The sequence below is a fragment of the Rhineura floridana genome, chromosome 2, assembly GCF_030035675.1.
Source record: "Rhineura floridana isolate rRhiFlo1 chromosome 2, rRhiFlo1.hap2, whole genome shotgun sequence".
Classification (NCBI taxonomy): domain Eukaryota; kingdom Metazoa; phylum Chordata; class Lepidosauria; order Squamata; family Rhineuridae; genus Rhineura; species Rhineura floridana.
The window spans coordinates 361,848-385,124 of record NC_084481.1 but is presented as its reverse complement, the minus strand read 5'-3'; the positions used below and the strand labels follow the sequence as shown (position 1 = coordinate 385,124).

The following is a 23,277-nucleotide window of genomic DNA, read 5'->3' as shown; positions in this document are numbered from 1 at the left end:
TCCATATTCTGTCCTTACACTAGCCTCTTGTGCAGAGTATAGGTTGCGCATCAGGACAATCAGATGCCATGGCACCCCCATTTCTTTTAAAGCATTCCATAGTTTTTCATGATCTACACAGTCAAAGGCTTTGCTGTAATCTATAAAGCACAGGGTGATTTTCTTCTGAAATTCCTTGCTCCGTTCCATTATCCAACTTATGTTTGCGATATGATCTCTGGTGCCTCTTCCCTTTCTCAATCCAGTTTGGACGTCTGGCACTTCTTGCTCCATATATGGTAACAGTCTTTGTTATAGAATCTTGAGCATTACTTTACTTGCATGGGATATTAAGGCAATTACTGCATTCCCTGGGATCCCCTTTCTTTGGAATTGGGATGTATATTGAACGCTTCCAGTCTGTGGGCCATTGTTTAGTTTTCCATATTTGTTGACAAATTTTTGTCAAAATTTGGACAGATTCAGTCTCAGTAGCTTGTAGCAATTCTACTGGTATGTCATCTGTTCCTGGTGATTTGTTTCTTCCAAGTATTTTAAGAGCAGCTTTCAACTCATATTCTAAAATTTCTGGTTCTTCATCATACAGTTCCTCCATGAATAAATCTGTCATCCTGTCATCTCTTTTCTAGAGTTCTTCAGTGTATTGCTTCTATCTTCCTTTTATGGCATATTGATCAGTTAGTTTTCCCGCTGATTATTCAACATCCCTTTCATTTTGCTAATCTTTTGGAATAGGGCTCTTGTTCTTCCTTTGTTGTTATCCTCTTCTATTTCTATTCAATAACTATTGTAATAGTTCTCTTTGTCCCTACATACTAGTCACTGTGTTGTTGCATTTTGGGTTCTAACAGTGTTTCTATCTCCTCTTGCTTTTGCTTTCCTTCTCTTTAACCATTTTAAGAGTTGCTTCAGTCATCCATTGAGGTCTTTCTCTCTTTTTAACTAGAGGTATTGTCTTTTTGCATTCTTCCCTGATAATTTCTCTGACTTCAATCCATAGTTCTTCTGGTTCTCTATCAACTAGGTTTAAAGCCTCAAATCTGTTCCTTATTTGATCTTTATATTTTTCTAGGATGTAATTTAAATTAAATTAAATTTTCACATTATGATTGCTTTATTGTTCTTCTTTAGCTTTACTCTGATTTTTGATATTACCAGTTCATGATCTGTACCGCAGTCTGGGCCTGGTCTTGTTTTTGGAGAAACTATGGAACTTCATCTTCTGCTACCAATTATATAATCAATTTGATTCCATATGGTGATGTCCACATGTACAGATGTTTTTTCAGTTGCTCAAAATATGTTTGCAAGGAACAAATTACTGGCTTCACAGAATTCAATAAGTCTTTCTCCTGCTTCATTTCTGTCACCTAAGCCTCATTTTCCCACAATTCCTAGTTCTTCTCTGTTACCTACTTTTATTTTATTTTATTTATTTTATTTATTTATTATTTAATTTATATCCTGCCCTTCCTCACAGCAGGAGCCCAGGGCAGCAAACAAAAGCAGTAAAAACACTTTAAAACATCATAACGGACTTTAAAATATATTAAAACAAAACTTTAAAAACACACTTTACAAAAGCTTTAAAAACATCTTAAATAAAAAGGGTTAAAAACATATTGTTCAGGGAAAAAAAGGTTTTAAAAAAACATACTAAAAGCAATTCCAACCCAGACGCAGACTGGGATAGATCTTAACTTAAAAGGCTTGTTGAAAGAGGAAAGTCTTCAATAGGCACCGAAAAGATAACAGAGATAGCTCCTGTCTAATATTTAAGGGGAGGGAATTCCATAGGGTAGGTGCCACCACACTAAGGGTCCATTTCCTATGTTGTGCAGAACGGACCTCCTGATAAGATGGTATCTGCAGGAGGCCCTCACCTGCAGAGCACAGTGATCGACTGGGTATCTAAGGGGTAAGCCGGTCTTTCAGGTATCCTGGGCCCAAGCTGTATAGGGCTTTGTACACCAGAACTAGAACTTTGAACTTGGCCCGGTAGCAAATGGGCAGCCAGTACTTTTGTATGTCAGTCCCCCATGATTATCAGCACATCTTCTTTTGGTGTGTGATCAATTTCTTCCTGTACTTCTGCGTAAAATCTCTCCAATTCCTCTTCTTCTGCGTTTGCTGTTGGAGCATAGACTTGGATGATGGTTGTTAATAGTTTCCTGTTAAATCTCACTGATATAACTTGTTCAGACCTTGCATTATAGCTCCTAATTGCTTTTGCTACATCATTTCTCACTATTAAAGCAACCTTATTTCTCATTTCCTGCATAAAATATTTTGTAGTTGCCTGATTGAAAAGGTCCCATTCCCGTCCATTTTAATTCACTCACACCAAGTATTGTAATGTTGATACGTTCCATTCTTGCTTGACGATTTCTAACTTTCCCTGGTTCATGCTTCTCACATTCCATGTTCCTATTGTGTGCGTCATACAACTCTGGACTCTCCTTTTCCATCTGTGCACTTCAGCCTGTGGGCTTCTATTCAGCTTTGACCCAGTGGCGTCATTAGTCACAGCACTACTCATACTTGTCCTTTGTTCTTCTCCAGTAGCTCACTGAGTGCCTTCTGAGCTGCGGGTCTCATCTTCAGCACTATCACGTGCTGCATTTTGGATAGTCTATTCACAGTTTTCACGGTAAGAGGTATTTCAGAGGTGGTTTACCACTGCCTTCCTTTGAGTCTCGAAAATAAAGCTTCCAATATTGTAATGGCTTTGAACAAATTTGTAGCATGGCCATACTTTGAATACTGAGTACAGTTCTGTTCACTACACCTCAAAAGAAGCTGTATAGCTAGAAAAGTTTTACAAAATGACAACCAAAAAGGTCAGGGAGCTAAAGCAACTCCTCCTACAAGGAAAGGGTACAAAATTGGGGCTTTTTAGTTTAGTAAAAAAGTGAGTAAAGGAGGACAATAAAGGAGGAGACGAGAGTAAAGAGAAGTGGTGTGCTCTCCAACATTGGAGGCATTCAAGTGTCAGGTATGTTTTAAGTTGGATTCCTGCATTGAGCAGGAGATTGGACTCAGTGGAGTTAGGCCCCTTCCAATTCTATGATTCTGTTCTATGAAAGATGTATATAATTATGCATTGTGTGGACAGAGAAGTTTCCCTACCTCGCTTGTAATACTAGAACTTTAAGTCATCCAGTGAAGCTAAACAGTGGGAGATTCTGGACAAACAAATGGGAGTACTTCTTCACACAGTGCATAGTTCAACCATGGAATTATCATCCAGAAGATGCAATTATGGTCATCAACCAGACTGCTTTAAAATGGGAAATTAGACAAACTGATGGGGAATAAGGCTACCAATGGCTATACACTACCTCCAGGATCAGAGCATCAGCAGGAGAGGGCTACTGCCCTCATATTCTGCCTGTGGGCTTCCTATAGGCTACATCTCTTTACCTTTACCTACTCTTTAACACCCAGGATGCAGAATTGCAACAGAAAAAGGCATACTTACTTAGATACTGATGGTTGCACAACTGGTTTATCTGACCGTTTTGGATTCAAAATCCCAGATCTTAAAATGACATTTGCTTTGTTTGGAGGGACAGGCTTTTTGGGTGGTACTTGAGGAGCTACTGGTTTAGATATTTTCTGATCCAACCCTCCTTTTTCATCTGGTGAATAAAAGAGAAATGCCTATGAGTAGTATTTGGGTGCTTGGAAGAGTGTGACTTTTTAAAGCTACCATTATCTATTTCATAAGCTGACATGCAAACAATACAGATGCAATTTATTAGGAGCTTCTTCTGTGAATATTGGGGCCCTCTATTCAGAGCAACCAAGGTGCACAACCCTGCTGGCAAAAGTTTGGAACAAGGTTGTCTAGGGAACACAGTATAGAAAGCCAAAACCACATTCAGGCCTGAAGAAATGAACTGCCCCCTTCTGGTCTGCATTCTCAGATCCTGAAGGACTATGGATTAAAGCTGGTCTCCAGAAAGTCGAGAACTAAAAAAAGTTACACTTCTCAAACACTGACATGAATATGTTAACATTATCAAAATGCTGTCTACTTTCCTTAAATCATTAGGGGAGCAATCCAACCTGAGTTTACACTGGACTGGGGAGAGTTGGATGTGGTGGACCCCTGGCTGAGCTGGCAGGCTCCTGGCGCTGCTAGGCTCTCCCAACAGAAACTCCTCATTCCGGCAGAACTGTGGCGCCACTGGGACCTTGCTGGCTCTGCTGGAGGTCTGCCAGGACTGGCAAGCCTGGTGAATAGAGAGCCAGCAGGTCTGAAAACGGGGTGTCCCAGGGGCATAGCAGAGGAGGGGCTGAGGCGAGGGGTTACACTGTATCCAGTTTGGAGCATCCTGCAAGGTTCTGAGTCGGGAAAAAGTTACACCAGGGAAAACACCAGTCTAAGGAAAACGTTACAATGGAAGCCAATGGGTAGGGCCCAATTGCCTCCAACTGAGTCCAGGCACACCAAGCCCCACCCTCACCCATCTGAAACAGCCTGCTGGATATGGCAGAGTCTATGGCCAATTAAGCAGCAGCAACCAGATTTAAACTGAGCATGCCCCAGCCCTTCCTTACTCCACTTACTCTCATGCACGGCACAGCATGCTGCCGGTTGGATTCCCAAATTGGGGAGTTTATTTTATTTATTTATTATTTGATTTATATCCCACCCTTCCTCCTAGCAGGAGCCCAGGGCGGCAAGTTTGCGCTTGGGAGAGGGGCACTGGGCAAACAAACTAACACTGGGCACTTTGAGCACATTCCCCACAAAGGCCACGCCTCCTGTGAAGGAGCGAGCAAGAATGCTCCACATGGTAACTCCCCCTCTAGTTTGCCTCCCCAACAGACATCCAGCAGCAGCACCATCACCACCATAGCTCCAGACAGCCAGTATCAGCACAGCACACAAGGGAAAACAGCTAGGGGGGTGGCAAACAACATCAGATGTCCCCCACCAGACAGCCACACCCCTGACAGGGAGGATTGCAGACGGCTCCAGAGACACACAGGCCACACCGGCCCTCCAGCAGTCCAACAGTGGCCATGTGGACCCCAGGCTCCATCAGCGACGTGGGGGGAATAGTTGCGGCTGTAGCCCCCATGGAGCAACCCGCAATACTGGCCCAGGTAGCTCCTGCACAGGGAAGGCAGCCCCACAACTGCAGAAGCAAGGTATTCCCTTGTAGGCATGCCATTCTCTTGGAGCCAGCGGTAGCAGTAGCACTCACACATGGGGAGGTGCCACAAGCAGGTGACACTGCCAGGCAGTTTCTCCCTCGCCCCCTCAATGTGTGTCCTCCTTGCAGGGAAGCCTGCGACAGCAAAGAACTCATCCCTCAGGCGAGCACGTTTCTCCATCTGTGGGAAGTAGATGAACTCCTGCACACGTGGGACCATGTCGTCCAGGAAGGCTGACAGGCACCTGCTCGTGGAGAACTGGGAGATGGAGTTGGCATCCCCCAACATCTCACTGGAATTCTCCTGTGGCCAGGTAGTGCAGGCCAAGGAGCACTTCCTGGAGCATGGAGAAGTTGTTGCAAGCACGGTGGTAGGCTTCCAGATGGGGAGCCAGCATCACACACAGCTCCTTGATGGCCTCCCCATACAGGCAAAAGAACCATCAGTGCTGCAGGTCGGTCAAGGCAAGGACCCACAGGCACACAGTGATTCTCCACGCCCTGCACTGCATCTGCTGGTCCAGGCCAGGATGAACAGGTGCAGCTGCAGAGGCTGCAGGTATAGGTGAAGGGAGACTGGGCTGGGCCTCGCAGCTGGCACTGTGAATGAGGAGGTAGTGGTGTTACTCAAGCGGTGGGAGGGCATGCGCCCCTGCAGCCATGAGGGCAGCGCAGACCCGCCTCCTGCAGTGGCCTAGCACCTACTGGCCCTGCACCCCCAGGTCACCTGGCACCAGTTTGCAGCACAGCCTTGACAGATGTCCTTGGCTGTCAGCTGAGACATAACGTGAGGGACGAAGACACATCTCCTGAGGGGATCCATTGGAGCTGTGGCCTGAGAACAGGCAGGGAGTCACATTCTGGGCACACTCTTATCGGCCCGGCTCCGTGGCCTTGGCAGCACTGCAGCCTGTGCTTCTCTCTGTGGCCCTACAGGTGGGAAGCATGTGATAGAAGCTAGACATATAGGAACTCTGCAACCTCGGGGTGGTGATGGCGGGACTACTGGTAGCAATTACTCTATTGCAGGTGCCCATTGGCTAGTTGGCAACCACTCTGACTCAGCACCACTGTGGCTAATGCTGGGGAAAGGCCATGTGGCCACAGCACCACCTCAGACAAGTGTAGGTGGAGTGAGTCCAACTGGCATGCCAAGGAAAAACTCCTCCTCTATCAGCTAGTGGTGGCTGATACACCTACCGTGCTCTGCACGTGGGGAGTGGCTCCAGTGGAGGAGCGGCTGTTGAGCCCCAGGTGCCCCAGGGGGAGCAGGGTCTGGAGTTGCCTGCACCCCCACTTCCCCAGATAGATCAGGGGGAAGAGTCAGAGGCGGGAGAGGTTTTCGAGGACACTGAGGAAGAGGGTGAAGTCGACAGCCCGTTAGTTCCCACGGCTGATTCTCCTGCCCGCTCCACCTACAGACGCCCCTGCAGAGCCGTTGGGGAAAGACCTTGCGCGCGCCAACTCCAACCCCCCTGGCACTCAGCCTGACACTTCAAATGCTTCCCCGCCAATTACAGTCACGCCCCCTGAGGTCATGCCAGCACCTGGCAAGCCTGTATTGTCCGATGAGCAGGTGGAGGCTCGCCCCGCGTGAGACACCACAAGAAGCGGGTCAGTCAGAAGGGGGACCTTCGGAGGAGTCAGAGATTACGGGCAAAGACCTTCCCTACTTAAGGCGGCGCACCCGTTCCAGGTGCTGAGTCAACTTACTCCATATGCGGCAAAGCATGCTTAGTTAGCATACTTAGCATCAGTAGTGAGACAGAGCAGTTAGATCTATGAAATGTACTTCCTTTGATGTAACCATTACTCTAATTAAACAAGAATTATTACCAGTCGCTTTCTCTTCCTTTGACGGGCTCTAGGCAGGGCAGCGGCAGAGAAACTGGTTTGCCTCCACGGCAGCCAAGATCAGTATTCTTGGCAAGGCAATGCGCATGCTAGTGTCCTGCTGCAAGAGCTGGAATGACACCTTCTCCAACATCTCCATCCCAGGCAGCTCATGCGAGGTGGTGTGCCCATCCAGGAAGCCACTGGTCAACCTCTTACCCCGGAGGAGGAGATCTTCCACCCGATCCTGCCAACTGAGTCTGTCTGTAGCAATGGGAAGGATTCCCTGACAGACATACATAGACCATGGTAGGTGGGGGGCGGCATGCAAAGTGGCGGGCTGCCAGAGACATTGGCACTCACCTCACTGTCCTCTCCCTCCCCTCTTCTGTCCTGTAGTTCCCACTGCTGCACACCGCTGGGAACCTCCTGCAGCTCTCCAGAGGGGGCAATGGAGATTTAGCAAGTGGCAACGGAACTGCTGCTGGAGACTTGCCACATTGCTCCTATGCCAGTTCCTGCCGCCCCCGATCCAGCAGACGCACCTGAGCTATCCTCAACCTGCCTGGAGCCACTCCCTGAGGGCCAAGTGCTGCCCTCCTACTGCCCACGTCTCCCTCAGGGAGTCCCTCTGCGATGAGCCTGTGCAGCTCATGGAGGAGCTGCTGGAGCTGGTGCTGCTTCCTCCACAGCCCTGACCCAGCCTTAACCCTGCCCTCTATAGCCCAGTGGGGAGGAGAGCCTGGCTGGGAGGCCAGAGTCTGTCAGTTCAAATCCCCACTCGTGTCTCCTGGGCGTCAAGGGCCAGCTGAAGATCACCCCACAGGGAGTGGCTCAGGGTTACGTGCCCTGCCACCTGTGCAGCCGTGGGCAAGCCGCATAGTCCCAAGGAGCCCAGTTGCCCTCCAGCTGGCAGTTGTGGACGAGGGAGGGGCTGGCTTGTGCAGCTGTGGCAAGCTGAGCAGGCCCTAGCCAGCTGGAGAGGACTAGCTTCAGAGGGAGGCAATGGTAAATCCCCTCTGAATACCGCTTACCATGAAAACCCTTTTCATATGGTCATCCTAAGTCAGGATTGATTTGAAGGCAATCCATTTCCATTTCCCCACAGCCCCTGCACTTCTTTCTGCCACCCAAGGAGGTGGTGGGCCTGGCCCCTCTGACAGCAACAGCACCAACAGCAAGGGCAGGGGCGGCTGTGGTGAGGGCAGGGATGCTCAGCCTGGTCCCAGCAACAGGGATGGGCACCTCCCTGCAACCCCCCTACCCAAGAGACAAGAGATGTTGGGGTGGGGGAGGACATTACGGTGGTGGCAGAGGAAGAAAATGAGGGGAAAGGGATACTCAATTAGCAGAATAATGGTGATCTGGAAGGGGAGCCCGATGAGGAGGTTGGCCTCAACCACTCCCTCTCCTCCAGGCCACCTACCAAGGGCCCCTACTCTGCTTAGTTGTTTCCACGCATGGTGACCACTCTGTGGGCTCAATGTGAATGCTGGCCATTGTGAGCTAGGTGACTTGTGGTGTGCACCATCCACAATGGCATGAGGGAGGTGACAATGCAACTGCAGGAAGTGATGGCATCCATGTGGGGTGTGCAGGGTTTGGTGTATGGGGCGTGGCGGCTGTCCAGAGCGTGTCGGAGACCCTCCACTGGAGCATGCAGCAGATGTGTAATATAGCGATGGTGGTGGCAGAGGTGTCTGCAATGACCCCCCCTCTTCCATGCCTTGATGGAGACTGCGCAGGGCATTAGAGATAGCTGTGTCCGTGGCCACAGGGTGCAGGAGGGCGGCTGCAGGTGGGCAGCAAGTGGGTCAGATGAGGGTGCCATGCTGCTGCTGAGGAGAATGAGTGGGGGGGGGGAGTTGTGGTTGCACAGGGTGCCTGTCTGTGTGGCCGCTCCAGCCTGAGGCACCAGTGACCAGTGAGGATGTAACATGGTGTCTCTGGGGCACGCATGGTGGGGTTTTCCTTCCCCAGCTGCTTTCTGTGCTTGGCCTGTGGCACTATGTCTGTGCTTGTTGGCTTTCAATACACATTCTTTTTTCATCTGTCCATGTGTGGTGTATGCTCTTGGGGTGTCTTAGTGGCTGCATGTGTGCCAGGGGTGCTGTAGGGGTGTGCACTGTGGGTCTGTGTGTGCTGGTGGCCTCCACATGCATTTGTTTACCCAGTCATACTGTGATGTGCTGCTTGTGCATCCATACACGATTGGCAGAGCTGGTGGTCGGCATGCAGGGGCTGTGCTCTGTTGCCAGGGTGACTGCTGCTTTGCCTGCCACACCATCTGCTCAACACCAAGGCGTATGTGTGTGTGTGCGTGCGTGCGCACATGCCAATCCTGCAGCGCTTCCTAGGGGGTGTGGGTGTGGTTAGTGGCTGGTTGTGGTGGCCATGGGCAGGATGCCTGGGAGCTGTGCCCTGCATTGCCCGGGAGGGGGCTGCTACTGCCATAGAAACAGGTGCTCCTCCAGGAGTCTGTGTTTCCCTAGCTGGTCTGGCCACATACTCCTCTGTCTGCATCCTCAGGACATATGGACTTGCATTTACTGATTCTCACCCCTGGTATGGGTACTCGTGAGCACTAGCTTGTGATTTCTGGCCCCTGCTTGCACCTCTGCTGGCTGAGCCCGCGTTCAGCCAGCCTGGAGACTCTCATATGCAAAATGGATGCTGCAGAGCATCCCCCTGGCTCCACCTCTGCCAACCCCCCCCTTTGCTGGCTTTCCATAACTTGGATTACTCTGTAGGTTGAGGGAAGAGTTATCATTTCTAACTGACTCCTTGACATTAATCCAAAGACGAAGATACATATTGTAAAAGTCTCACAACAATCTGCACCATATGGATCTCAAGTATATTCAAACAGTATCTATAGTACACTAATATAAAACATCAAGAACATGTTTTTTTAAAAAACACACATACAAAATCCCAAACAATGAAACTGTATGTCACTTGTAAAAAATCAATATCAACTAAGAGTCTCATTCAAGTTTATAAAACTGATTGATGGCTTCTTATTGCTTAAGAAAAGTTCTCTATCAGTTTTCAGCTTGAATCAATAATAAGCACTAGTCCTCCCAAGGCAGATGCATAAAATGTAGAAGTCTTGACATTTCTTTATAATAAATTGTTTCCTTTAAAAAAATGTAATTCTCTCCTTAATATGCTACATAATATTAAAATTAGCAATACTAGACCAAAGTTATACATCCAACACACTTCTTGTCAATGGTTTCCATAAAAAATGCAAGCTGTGTGAAAACCACTCTTCACTCCACAAGCCCAAGAAACCAAACTCATTCACAACTTACCACACTTTACACAAACTCTAACAGCCTTCAACTGCTACCTTAAATGACATCTACACCATGTACAGTTTTTATTTAGCATAAATAAAATAAATAAATAAAATACATCAAGTATTCAAGATGCAAACAGACATTATAGTGTTAAACATGTTGATAAAACAAATTTCTTATCCAAACCACTAGGGGTAACTGTATGGACTTGTTCAAATGCAAAAAAGTTTATATTAGGTACACCTATGCTGCTGCCTGTAGAGACTTTCCTTTGATCCCGAAAGACTCCCCAAGTCTTGCTGCAGCTGGATTCTTTTGAATAAAAAAATAAATATGATGTTTATCCCACCCTGGACCCATTGGTTTGTGACAACTACTGACTGCTTGCAAATACCCCCATTTTAGGGAAGGGGATTGAGAGGGTTGTGGTGTAGCAATTGCAAGTACTCTTGGATGAAACAGATTATCTTGACCCATCCCAGTCTGGGTTCAGGGCTGGTTATGGGACTGAATCGGCCTTGGTCGCCCTGATGGATGACCTTTATCGGGAGAAGGACAGGGGGAGTGCGACCCTGTTATTCTCACTTGATCTCTCAGTGGCTTTTGATACCATTGACCGGTACTCTTCTGGGCTGACTTGGTGAGATTTATTATTTATTTATTTATTATTTATTTATTTATTAAATTTATATACCGCCCGACTAGCAATAGCTCTCTGGGCGGTGAACATAAAATAGCATAAAAATACAATGAATAACAAAATAATACTAAAATACAATCAACAATCCAATCCAATAATGGGTATTGGAGATGGGTATTGGAGGCACTGTTTTACAGTGGTTCCGATCCTATCTCCAGGGTCGTTCTCAGAGAATAGTATTGGGTGACTCTTTCGGCCCCCTGGCAGCTGTGCTGTGGGGTGCCGCAGGGTACCATCTTGTCCCCCATGCTGTTTAACATCTATATGAAGCCCTTGGGAGCAGTCATCAGGAGCTTTGGGGCAAGGTGTCAGCAATATGCTGATGATACCCAGCTCTATTTCTCCATAACATCTGAATCGGGAGAGGCCGTGCAAGCCCTGGACCGGTGCTTGGACTCGGTGGTGGGCTGGATGAGGGCCAATAAACTGAGTCTGAATCCTAGCAAGACAGAGGCGCTGTGGGTTGGTGGCTCCTGAGTTCAGATAATTGGTCAGTTGCCTGCTTTGGATGGGATCGTACTCCCTCTGAAAGAGCAGGTCAGTAGCCTGGGGGTGCTCCTGGATCCATCTTTGTCACTAGAGGCCCAGGTGACCTCCGTGGCCAGGAGTGCCTTTTACCAGCTTTGACTGGTAAGACAGCTGCGGCTATTTCTGGACCAGGATTGCCTGACTACTGTTGTCCATGCACTGGTAACCTCTAGGCTGGATTACTGTAATGCGCTCTATGTGGGGCTGCCCTTGAGGTTGGTCCAGAAGCTGCAGCTGGTGCAAAATGTGGTGGCAAGACTGCTGACTGGGGCAGGATATCGCCAACATGTCACCCCGTTGCTGAAAGAATTGCACTGGCTGCCCATTTGCTACTGGGCCAAGTTCAAGGTTCTAGTTTTGGTGTACAAAGCCCTATACAGCATGGGACCAGGATGCCTGAAAGACCATCTTACCCCTTAGATACCCAGTTGATCACTGTGCTCTGCAGGTGAGGGCCTCCTGCAGATACCATCTTATCAGGAGGTCTGTTCTGCACAACATAGGAAAGGGACCTTTAGTGTGGCGGCACCTACCCTGTGGAATTCCCTCCCCTTAAATATTAGGCAGGCGCCATCTCTGCTATCTTTTCAGTGCCTTTTGAAGACTTTCCTCTTTCAACAAGCCTTTTGAGACCTATCCCAGTCTGTGTCTGTTAGAATTTCTTGTTAATATGTGTTTTTTTTTAATATTAAGTTTTTAACCCTTTTTTAAAAGATGTTTTTATTTATTTATTTATTACATTTGTATACCGCCCCATAGCTGAAGCTCTCTAGGCGGTTTACAACAATTAAAGCTTTTTAAAGCTTCTTTTTTAATGTTTTTAATGTTGTTTTGTTTTAATGTATTTTAAGGTCTGTTTTTATGTTGTTGTAAAGTGTTTTTAGTGTTTCTGTTTGCCGCCCTGGGCTCCTGCTGGGAGAAAGGGCAGGATACAAATCAAATAATAAATAAATTAAATAAATAAACCGATCTTTTCATTGCTGGTAAACCACTGTAAAATACAAAAAAAAGCTGTTCTGTGCACAAGACTATTAAAAGCACACCAAAACGTTGCCTCATTGCCTTTTACTCATTGCAGTGTTTCTGTATTATTCAGGAGGGATGATGAGCTGAACCTGCCAAGCAAGAAAATGCTCCTGAGTAAGTTGGTGAAAGTCCTGCAGCCCCTGACTTAGAAGATTAATAAGCAGGTGGTGGTAAGGAGGGAGCAAGGTGACGGTAGAAATGTTGCCAGTGGGCTTCCCTATGGGGTGTGCATCGGAATGGGTGGTCACTGCTCATGAGTAGCATGCATCAGGTAGCCAGAAATGGACTAGATAGGAACTCATGATCTATCACTTTTACAATTACTTTAAGCCAATGTTTTTGAGGTGATTCCTCTACATTTTGAACACCTGAGTTTAGTAGTTCTAGCACTCTTGGTCACCCTAGCTGGCTTGAAGACTCACCTGCTAGGAAAGAACTAATCAATGTGCTAACTGCCGGAAATAAGGGGGGGAGGGCTATAACTTATAGACCCTGGATATGTTCAGAGATTAAACACAAGAATTCTCTCTAGGATTCAGTTTACAATCCTGGTTTGCAGAGCAAATGCAAATTAGGGTTTGCTTGTTCCAATGAATATCAGACAATATTTCACCACAAAAAATATTCAAAGCAGGGAACCTATGTGAGGAGGACAGAGCATGCAGACTCAAAGTCTTCAGTGATCATTCACATAATGCTAAACCATGCTTTGATGCTGTACCTGCAGTTTGCCAGTTTTAACATTTATGAAGGCCTGAAGTTCTATCCTGCCCTTCCTCCCAAAGGAGGCCAGGACAAAGCAGTAGGACACAGCAAATAAAAATAAAATAAGTAAAACATTTGGAATGTTTGAAAACATTAAGAGCATCTAATAACATTTAAAAGCAATTGCATGTCCTCACAGCTAATATTTTTAAGGTTGCTAGGATCAGAGCTTGCATGACCTTCTAGCAGTCACCGTCCAATGGTAGGTAACGGCAACAGTGGGCAGAGCAAAACAAAAAAATCAACTACATCACCACAAAAAAGAAAAACGTGTGTGTCTCTACTCCTCTCCATTGTCTCAAACACATACACGGCATACCGAGCTCTCTCTGGCCTGGTTCTCAGGTCAAGCGATTGGCAGTTTGGTGTGGTTTGCCCAAAATAGACTGGTGGGCCTAATGGTTGCCCATTGCCATCCTAATTGGTTCACTTTTTCTCTTACGGCTGGTTTTAGAATTGTTTTACTGCTGTTTTAGTGATTAAACTTTTAACTGTGAGCCATCTTGGGCATTTTTCAAGAAGAGGCAGACTACAAATGTTTAAACAGAGTAGTGTAACGTAATTCCATAAAATCTTCAGCCGTCTTTAGCATGAACCTTTTATATAAAAGAAACTCAGCATCATGTAAATTATAATCTGATTTTATTGCATTTGCTGCTGTAAACCTTTTACACAGTCTAAGCACTGGGAAAGGACTATCAGCCCTTGAGTATTAAGCCCTGAATCCAATCAAGGAGTTTATTCAACAGAAGCATTAAAAATGGGGGAAATGCGAAAAACAATGAATATGTACCAGAAAATAAAATACTAAATCAGATTACGGGTTTATCCAGTTGTGCACTGGGCAAACTAGCATAGCAAACTTGTCCAGGGTTACTTCTGAAATTGGTAGCCTCTAGAGATGTTTGACAGAGGAGTGACAAATATATGTCATGTTTTACAAGACACCAATGAGGGGGGAGCCCCTGTAGGCAAGGGGAAGCTGGTGGAAAAGGAAACCAGCACTTCAGAAATTGAGAATAGGCAAGGATGCAGCTAATATCTTCCAGTCATGCAACATTGTGGATTAAAAGGGGATGCTGCTTAAGGTGTGACTTCATGATAGTCACAGCCACACCCTCTCCCACCCTTCACAGCCCCATCCCTTTCTAAGAATATGCAACCTTCTAAGATTATTTTATTGCTTGCATTCATATCCTGCCCTTCCTTCTGAAGAAGCCCAGGGTGGCAATACAATAAAAATGCATTTTATTCAAGAAAAATAAGCTTTCAGTCTCTGCGGCTGATAAGCGAGTTGTTTGGACACAAAGAATCTCAGTGGTCCTAAAGAGCTGCTGTTTCCCCCTTCCCCATACTTAGCTAGTGGCTTCTGTCTCCTTGTAATCTCCATTTGAGATAGGGTACTACTTATAAGTTATTTTCTGCACATTCCACTACACCAGCCTTTCCCAACCAGTGTGCCTCCAGATGTTGTTGGACCACAACTCCCATCAGCCTCAGCCAGCATTGCCAATGGTCAGGAAGATGGGAACTGTGGTCCAACAACATCTGGAGGCACACCGGTTGAGAAACACTGCACTACAGACTAAGTGTGGGTGGATGTTAAAAATCTCCATGGTATACATGTCTACTCAGAGAAGCAAGCCTCTTTATGTTTAATGGGATTTACTCCCAGGTAAGTGGGTACATGATTATAGCCTAGGATTTCTTGTGAGGAAGGGGCAGAGGAGAGTTCATGGCGAGAGGGCCCCTTGTATACACTAACCTGGGAATAAACACACTTGAATACAATTGGGACTTATGCATGTATCTAAACTCAATCATGCCAGATTGGTTGAAGCCTGTAGGTGTACTATGGGAATAGGGTGTGCAGAAAAAACCATGTCCCTTCCTTTATAAAGATGCATCATTTTGGTTAAAGGAAGCAAAACTTCATGCCTTGCACTAAGTCCTCCTTTGCAGCCATGTTACACCTCCTTTTGTATCTGCACAACAAGCCTGTGAAGTAGGTTGGGCCCAAGGGCACCAAATGAGCTTCATGGTTGAGTGGGGATTTCAAACCCTTTTTGCTCAAAAATGAAAAAGAAAAAAAATGTAATAGTTTTTATGAAGTATCAATAAATATCTACAACAAATGAATCCGTGCTTGATTTTGAACTATTTAGATCTTGGGTTTATTCCAGCGTGAGCATCTGAACAGAATTACTATAAATCTTAAATCACTTTCAACCCCTTCAATCTGAAATGCAATGCCTGACTGTGCACTGAATGTTGCATTACCAGCCTAAGATCAGCAGGTGAAAGGCCTACAGTAACATAACTCCCCCTCCTCAACAGAAACATCCAGACTCACAACCAGCTATATGGATCTGTGCATACACACTCACTCTTCCCCCTCCCCCAACTTATGTTTTCCTCTCTTTCCTTATTCCTGGCTTTGGGCTGGAACAAAACTACATACACCCTCTTTTAAAAGCAATACACTTTCTCTCTCTTTGCTACAAAAGAGTAAGGTACCAGTAAGGTTTCCAGTTATTGCTTTACAGTGGAGCTCTCTCTCACACACACATGCACACACAATCAGTCGCATGGGATTTCATTTGCATTATCAGTTTTCTCATGATCTTCCTACAGGTGTTATTGAGACACAACACACTTACCTGGTAGTAAGCCCCACTGCATTCAGTGGGGCTTACTGCTGAGTAAGCATAGGAATGGGCTGTAATCCAAGGCACATTTACTTAGGAGCAAGTCCCCATTAAACGAAAGAGCTCTCTGGATCTCTCTCACACACATATACTACTTGAACACCCTCCCTCTTTCAGAAAACTCCTCCCTGGGACAAAGGAAAGGAAGCACTCACTGGCAGACAAGAGCATCTTCAGCTACATAATTACCTTCACAACTTTTTTTTAAAAGCAAGCCCCAATCACTCTCCCAAACGTTACTGCTGGCTGGCAATGATCAAAAGAAAGTAAGTACCTGGACTTGGCTGTCCACCCTTCTCTCTACAAACTTATATCTCTCAGATCCTCCTGACTCTCTCTTCCCCACAACAACAGTGGGAGCCAATCAGTGTGCAAGGGTGATCCATGTTGACTGCTTATTAGCTGTAATGACTGCTCACCTCGCTGGATTCAAGGCCAGTTTGGACACAGCTTTTAAACACATGCGCTCAGCACTTGGGAATTATGCAACTTGATTGCCTGTCGATACAGAGGGACTCTAGGAGGGGGCTGCCTGCAAAAAAAGTAATGGGTGCATTCCGAGGCATCCCATTGCGAATACACACCTAGTCTTCAGGAATAAAACTGATCTTTACCCTTTTCTTCACTCTTATGCGCTGGCAGAAACTCTGGCATTGAACCTGAATACGAAGCCAATATTTAACTTATGAACAGCACTGTTATTTTGGAGTGGTGGTGATGGAATCAGAATTGTTATTAAATTTATACCCTCAACCAGATCTGTCAAAAATGGCAGCACACACAAGACAGACAGGCCCTGGGAAGTAGAAGTATTTCAAAATGGTGGTAAGTCTACAGTCCTTGTAATAAAAAAACCATTTGAAATAATTCCATCGCGTGATCATTTAAAATATTTATACCATTATATATACTGCCACAAAAGCACCACTTCACATTTTGAAAAAAATGGATTCACAGCATTCAAGGTGTCACATGGAAGCAATTCATGTATTTCACTGTAGATTATGCTCACATACTCATAAGGAGGTTTGAACTCATGCATTCAATGCACAGATCTCAGCAACAGCAACATTTCCCCTCTGACCTTTAATACTGCTTAACTGTGGTTAACTATATTTTAATGTTGTACCATCTGGAGTACCATTTTAAACCAAAAGGTAGAACTTTAAAAACAAACTTACATATCTCCAATAGAAAAACATACTTCGGAGTGTCCTTCACAATACATGAACCAGCCCCAAATCAATACTTTCTTTTACAGTCAAATTCTGATAAAACATAAATTTTACATACCTGGTCCTTTTGCAGGAGGTGGTGGCTTCTTTGGCTTCTGCAAAGAGGGCATAATATTAATAACCAAAGAAGGTCAATTATAATGCTGAATGCTATACTGAGTTAGATACTGAAGACAATGGTCCCCAGGTGTATCTCTCTTGCACCAGGATTATAAATACCTCTGTGTGTGGGCCTAGTTTTCTGGATGTGCCCAGGCAATAAGTGCATCTTCAGATGCCATTACTGGTGAGAAAGTGGGAGAGGGCAGAGAAGAAAGGAAACAAACAGGACTAGACGATTATTTTCATCCCTCCCCTCCTCATTCACTCCCCAGTCATCATCTTCCTATTCTCTACCAGCAGAGCTTCTGCTCCTTGTTTCAGAAACATGGGGATGGATTTAGGACAATGTAAATATAAACTTAGTGCTTGCAACTCAAATACTACTGTTTGGAAATAAAATACACATCCAGTAACAGTGCCTTTAAAATAACATGAAGAGTTAAGTCCCCCCTCCCATCTATACTTTCAATATTAATCAACTTTATTTAATGTCACTAGGAATTTTGTGCTTGACAAAAATCCCCGTTCTTCAGAAAGGAAAGGCAGTCATCATCCTCTGGGATATCCCTTCCTGCTAATTTGTTGATAGACTCCACTTTGGTTGGAAGGCTCCCCAGTTTCCTCACTGAACTAAAAAAGCTGCAAGAATCATGGAAAATGTGAATAGCAGGACACCCTGGAAAAAGGAAACTATTGCCCTTCAACAAGGTTCTAAAGAGGGAGAAAGGACTGCATCCCAGAAGTCCCAGTCTTCCTCCCCATATACACCATTGTTCAGAAAAACAAGCTGTTCCCAATCCTTGATGAGGTGGGAGAATACCCTCCTACCTTCCTCTAGAAAAAAAATTATGGTAAATATAAAATACCCATTTTCTTTGAGGAAGGGCAGGAGGACTGTCATTATCCTCTGGTATATGCAGTGTTATGTTGTATGCGCTAGGAGCCTCATATAGTAAGTGAGTCACTTGGAGTTACAACACAGTCTCTAGTGAGGCATCCAGAACTTGGTCTTATTCAATTCTGTGAGATCAGTTCCAGTTATTATTTATTTATTATTTATTTAAAATATTTCTATTCCACCCTTCTACCTACAATAGGGCACCCAGGGCAGCTTACAATAAAATTGCATACATATATAATAAAATTATACACAATAAAAACACAAAACATTAATGACGCTGAGGATGCAGACAAGATGCTTCTGGCTGTCTATCCCACTACTTGCCCTCTCAAACTTTGCCCATTTGTTTGTTTGTGGTCAGTGGGGGATGGATGTAGTGGTTAATGCATTTACATGAGGGGATGATCTCCATAACCTTGAAAGAGGTGGTGGTGAGTCCACTCCTGAAAAAACCCTCCCTGGATCCTGAGGTATTTGCCAACTACTGTCATTTCATAATACTTCTTTTTTGGGCAAGGTGCTCAAAAGACAGTTCCCACTCCAATCTGAGTAATCTATACAGCTCTACTTCCATCAAGATAGAGTCATCCACCAATTTATCTGGATATTAAAATCTTGGATGGCTACAGATGGGGATATCACAGGTATAAATAGCTCTTTTCACCTTTTCCAGACCTCGATAATTGGAACCATTTTGATATTGTCCAACTTGCTATACTTTCTTGTCTCCTTCCTAATGTATGGGATTCCCTTCCATTTTTCATTTGGTGGTAATGCCTTCTCTACCTGCACCCATTTCCTAATATTTTTAATACCCATGTAGGTTAGCAGATGCCTTGTCTAAAAAGCTTCCAAAAAACACCATAAATTCAGCACCTCCCATTCTTCCTCGTCCTATACCAGTAACTCCTAATAATTCTAGGGTGCATACATTTTTCTATCTTACCCTACCATTGCTTTAAACACCTCCTAGGTATAGGGGTTGGCAATACATAAAATAAGTGCATAAATCTTGGCACTATCATCATTTTTATCATTGCAATTCTCCTTGCAATAGCTAATCTCATCATACTTTATGAGAATCAAATTGGATTTGGAGCAATGTGTGGTCAGTGGGGTGGGGATAAATACTACATAGATGGTATATAAAAAATCAATAACATCTAATAAAATAATGTATTCTTTTAACTGTTGCTTTTATTCATTTTGCTTTCTTATAAACTTGTTTTTAATGTTGGATTTTTATTGATAATTTTAATGTATTTTATGTTCTTTGTAAAGTGCTTCGAGGTTTTATTTAAAGGTAAGCGGAATACAAATGCTGTTGAATACAATTAGGAAGCTGGCTATTCTTGCTGTAGCCAGATGATTATCAGCTTGTATTCACATAGACAGGCCTTTTCACTGCTGGCACTGGAAGGCAATCCTTATTGAAATTAAGAGGTCCATCTGTAATTGCATTTCTTTGGCTTCTGAAGAGGCATCTGTTTACACATGCATTCTCTTGGTCTCTTGACCAGGATCTCCTGTTTTAATTGCTATTATTTTTTAATGAGATTGTTCTATTGTGTATTTAATTATGGTGTATTTTTAATTATTCTGTATTTTACAGTATTGTGCAATTGGTCTGTATGCTTTATAAACTACTTAGAAATCATCCTAGCATCAAGTGGCCTATAAATAAACAACTGATAAGGATTGGCCTGTGGGGTACCGGAAGCTTCCATTTTTTCCCCCATGCTCTTTAACATTTATATGAAACCGCTGGCAGAGGTCATCAGGAGATTTGGAGTACAATGCCATCAATATGCTGATGACACTCAGCTCTCTCTCCCTACCACCTGATTGCAGGGAGGGCGTGCTCATCCTAAACCGGTGCCTGGAGACTGTGAATGGCTGGATGTGGGCTAACAAACTGAAACTTAATCCAGTCAAGACGGAAGTACTGCTGGTCAAGGGAAAAACTGCACCAGGGACGGGGTTGCAACCTGTTCTGGATGGGGTTGCACTCCCCTTGCAGGAGCAGGTCCGCAGTTTGGGAGTCCTCCTGGATCCTGCCCTGTTGCTTGAATATCAGGTGGCTGCGGTAGCCAGGAGTGCTTTTGACCAACTCAAACTGGTCTACCAGTGGCGTCCAGTTCCTGAAGGCAGTTGACTTGGCCAGTGACACATGCATTGGTGACATCAAGGCTTGATTCCTGTAACGCACTCTATGTGGGGCTGCCTTTGAAAATGGTTCAGAAATTACAGTTGGTTCAAAATGCAGCAGTCAGAATGTTAACTGGAGCACAGCACAAGGAGCATATCACCCCTGTACTTTGACTCTGCTGGCTCCCAATTTGCTTCCGGGCCCAATTCAAAGTGCTGGTTCTTACCTTTAAAGCCCTAAATAGCCTTGGACCAATGTACCTGAAGGACCTCTTACGCCCATATGTACCTGCCCAGGATTTAAGATCATCTGCCTCTGGTCTCCTCTGCGTGTCTGGAGTGAAACACATTAGACTGACAGGCACGCGGGAGAGTTTTTTTTCAGCTGTGGCCCCCAAGCTTTGGAACACCCTACCCCAAGAAGTCCACTCTGCTCCCTCCCTGGTTTTCCAGAGACTTCTGAAAACAATCTTGTTCTGGAAAGCCTTTGGGAGGGACTGAAGGTAGAGTCTGACACTGATTTTATGCCTTCTACGTTAAATTTTACCCTTGTAGTCCCCTTTAGTACCACTCCCTATATATATATAATTTTATGTATTTTAATTGTATTTTATGTATTTTAATTTATTTTAATGTTTTTGTGATTTTATTGTTTACAAAGTTATTATGTACGTGTCTGATTTTATTTTGGTAAGCCGCCCTGAGTGCCCTATTATAGGGTAGAAGGGCAGGATAGAAATATTTTAAATAAATAAATAAATAAATAAATAATCTCCTTGCCTTTCATACACAGATGTGAGAGACACTGGCATTCAAAACAAAGAGAGAAGGAATTCTGAGATCCATGGCTCTTGAGATAGGAATCAAATTGTTGCATCACTGATGCATGGGCAGACCAGCTACAGGCTGTATTAAGGAGAACCAAAGAAGAAAGCAAGCCAGTGGTGGTATAATGAGTCTTCCCTGTCCAAGAACTCTTTGGAAGTCCCACTGTCCAAATCCCACATCAGCAGACGCAAACATATCCACTTCATAATGCCTTGTGAATGCATGTACCAATGCTCGTTTGGCTCTTCTACAAATCTCATCTAGTGGAAAACATTGCCGGAAGGAAACAGAGGCTGTTGTAACCCACTCTGTGATCCCAAGGGTCCTATAATCTAACACAGTCCTTTCATTATGGAGACAATGTGCTCTTAAAAACAGTCTTAAAAGTGTAGTCCAGAAAACAGAAATAGACTCAAACTTTCTGTGACTTCCAGTTCTGAATAAGTAAAACTGGAGCACAAGTGTGATGTTCAATTTGTACCAGATCTGCTTTTGTGGATGAATTAGGAATAGAACAAAGAGAAGAATCTCCAGCCTGAGATATCAGCCACAGAGAGGAATCACTAGCAGCACTGCTGACAAATCTTTTAAAGATCATCCTTTACACTCTTGGAAATGTCTGGAGAGGTAGTATCTTTGGCTGACAGGAATGTGGCTTGGGAATGAAGATACATTTGGTGACAGTGATACTGCTGAAGTTTCCAAGCCTTTTGTAGAGCAGCTTCTGCTCTTTTGCCACATATATCCCTCAGTTTTAGAAGAGATGACTACCAAAATAGCATAGTGGTGCAATATCTACTGAGGGGATCTTGAGGCATTCCATGACAAGCGATGAACTATCTTGTTCCTGGCTAGGCTAGACCAGTTTGCCATGAGCATTCTGCCAATTGTTCTTCTTTATGCTTGGTAATTTAATTTTAATATCAAAGACAATCTGAGAGATAAGTTACATATTTTTGTTAGGTCAGTGATTTCACATTTCAGTTAAGAACTCTCAGGTAGATACCATCTGAACCTGGTGATTTGCTCATTTTTAATTTGTCAATAAGATCTAGAACTTTATCTCATGTCATCACTATTTTCCTCCTTTCCTGCAAAAGTTAGTTCAGGCACAGAGATCTGCCCTATATCTTCTGCAGTGAAGGCAGATGCAAAGATCATTCAGCTTCTTTGCAATCTTCTTTTCCTCTTTTAACACACCTTTGACTCCCTTGTTGTCCAAAGGTCCAGCCACCTCCCTAGTTGGTCTCCTGAAACTGCTATACTTAAATCTTTTTTGGTATTGAATTTTATATTTTTAGCAATGTGCTCCTTGTATTGTTGCTTTTTTCCCTGCATCCCTTATTGTCTCCATGCATTTCTTTTGTCAAAGTTTGTATTCCTCTTTGTTTTCCTCATTTGGACAAGATTTCCATTTTCTGAAGGAAGCCTTCTTGCCTCTGCTAGCTTCCATGGCTATGCTCATTAACTATGTTGGCATGCTCTTGGCCTTGGTGGTACCTTTACTGATCTGCAGTATACATTATAGGTGAGCTTCTGTAATTGTGGTTTTGAATAATCCCAAAGCATTCTAGAGAGATTTGATTCTCTTCACTTTTCCTTTCAACTTTTTTGCAACTCTCATTTTTTAGAAGCTTCATCTTTTGAAGTCAACTGTGACTGTGCTGTTGTTCACTTAGATATATACTGAATTTCATAGTTCTGTGAACATTGCTCCCAATTGGTTCAAACACCATTTACCTCTCACACCAGGTCTTCAGCACCACTTAAGTCCAGGGTCCTAGTTGGTTCCATGACCAACTGTTGTAGGCACAGTCATGCAGGATTACCAAAAAGGTTACCTCTTTGTCTTGACTGAAACATGAATTCACCCATTACTACAGAACTGGCTCCTTTGGATACCTCCTTGATTTCATTCCCCATCTCAATATCACCCTGGGCTTATATTGGGGGGGGGAGAGATAGTATATTCCCAGTATTAAATTACTGTGGGGGGGCCTGTATCACCATCCATAGCAATTGTGTGAAGG

At 44.5% G+C, this 23,277-nt stretch overlaps 1 protein-coding gene across 2 annotated transcripts in view; it reads right to left on the bottom strand.

Annotated features, from left to right (window-relative positions):
• Positions 1 to 23,277, bottom strand: part of CD2AP (CD2 associated protein) — a 152,963-nt gene that overhangs the window by 48,539 nt on the left and 81,147 nt on the right. For both annotated transcript variants that reach the window (XM_061607521.1, XM_061607520.1), the window contains 2 exons: positions 17,327 to 17,363; positions 3,482 to 3,641 (listed from right to left, as the gene is read on the bottom strand). In XM_061607521.1, the coding sequence (XP_061463505.1) occupies positions 3,482 to 3,641; positions 17,327 to 17,363 (197 nt within the window). The remainder of the gene's footprint in view (positions 1 to 3,481; positions 3,642 to 17,326; positions 17,364 to 23,277) is intronic.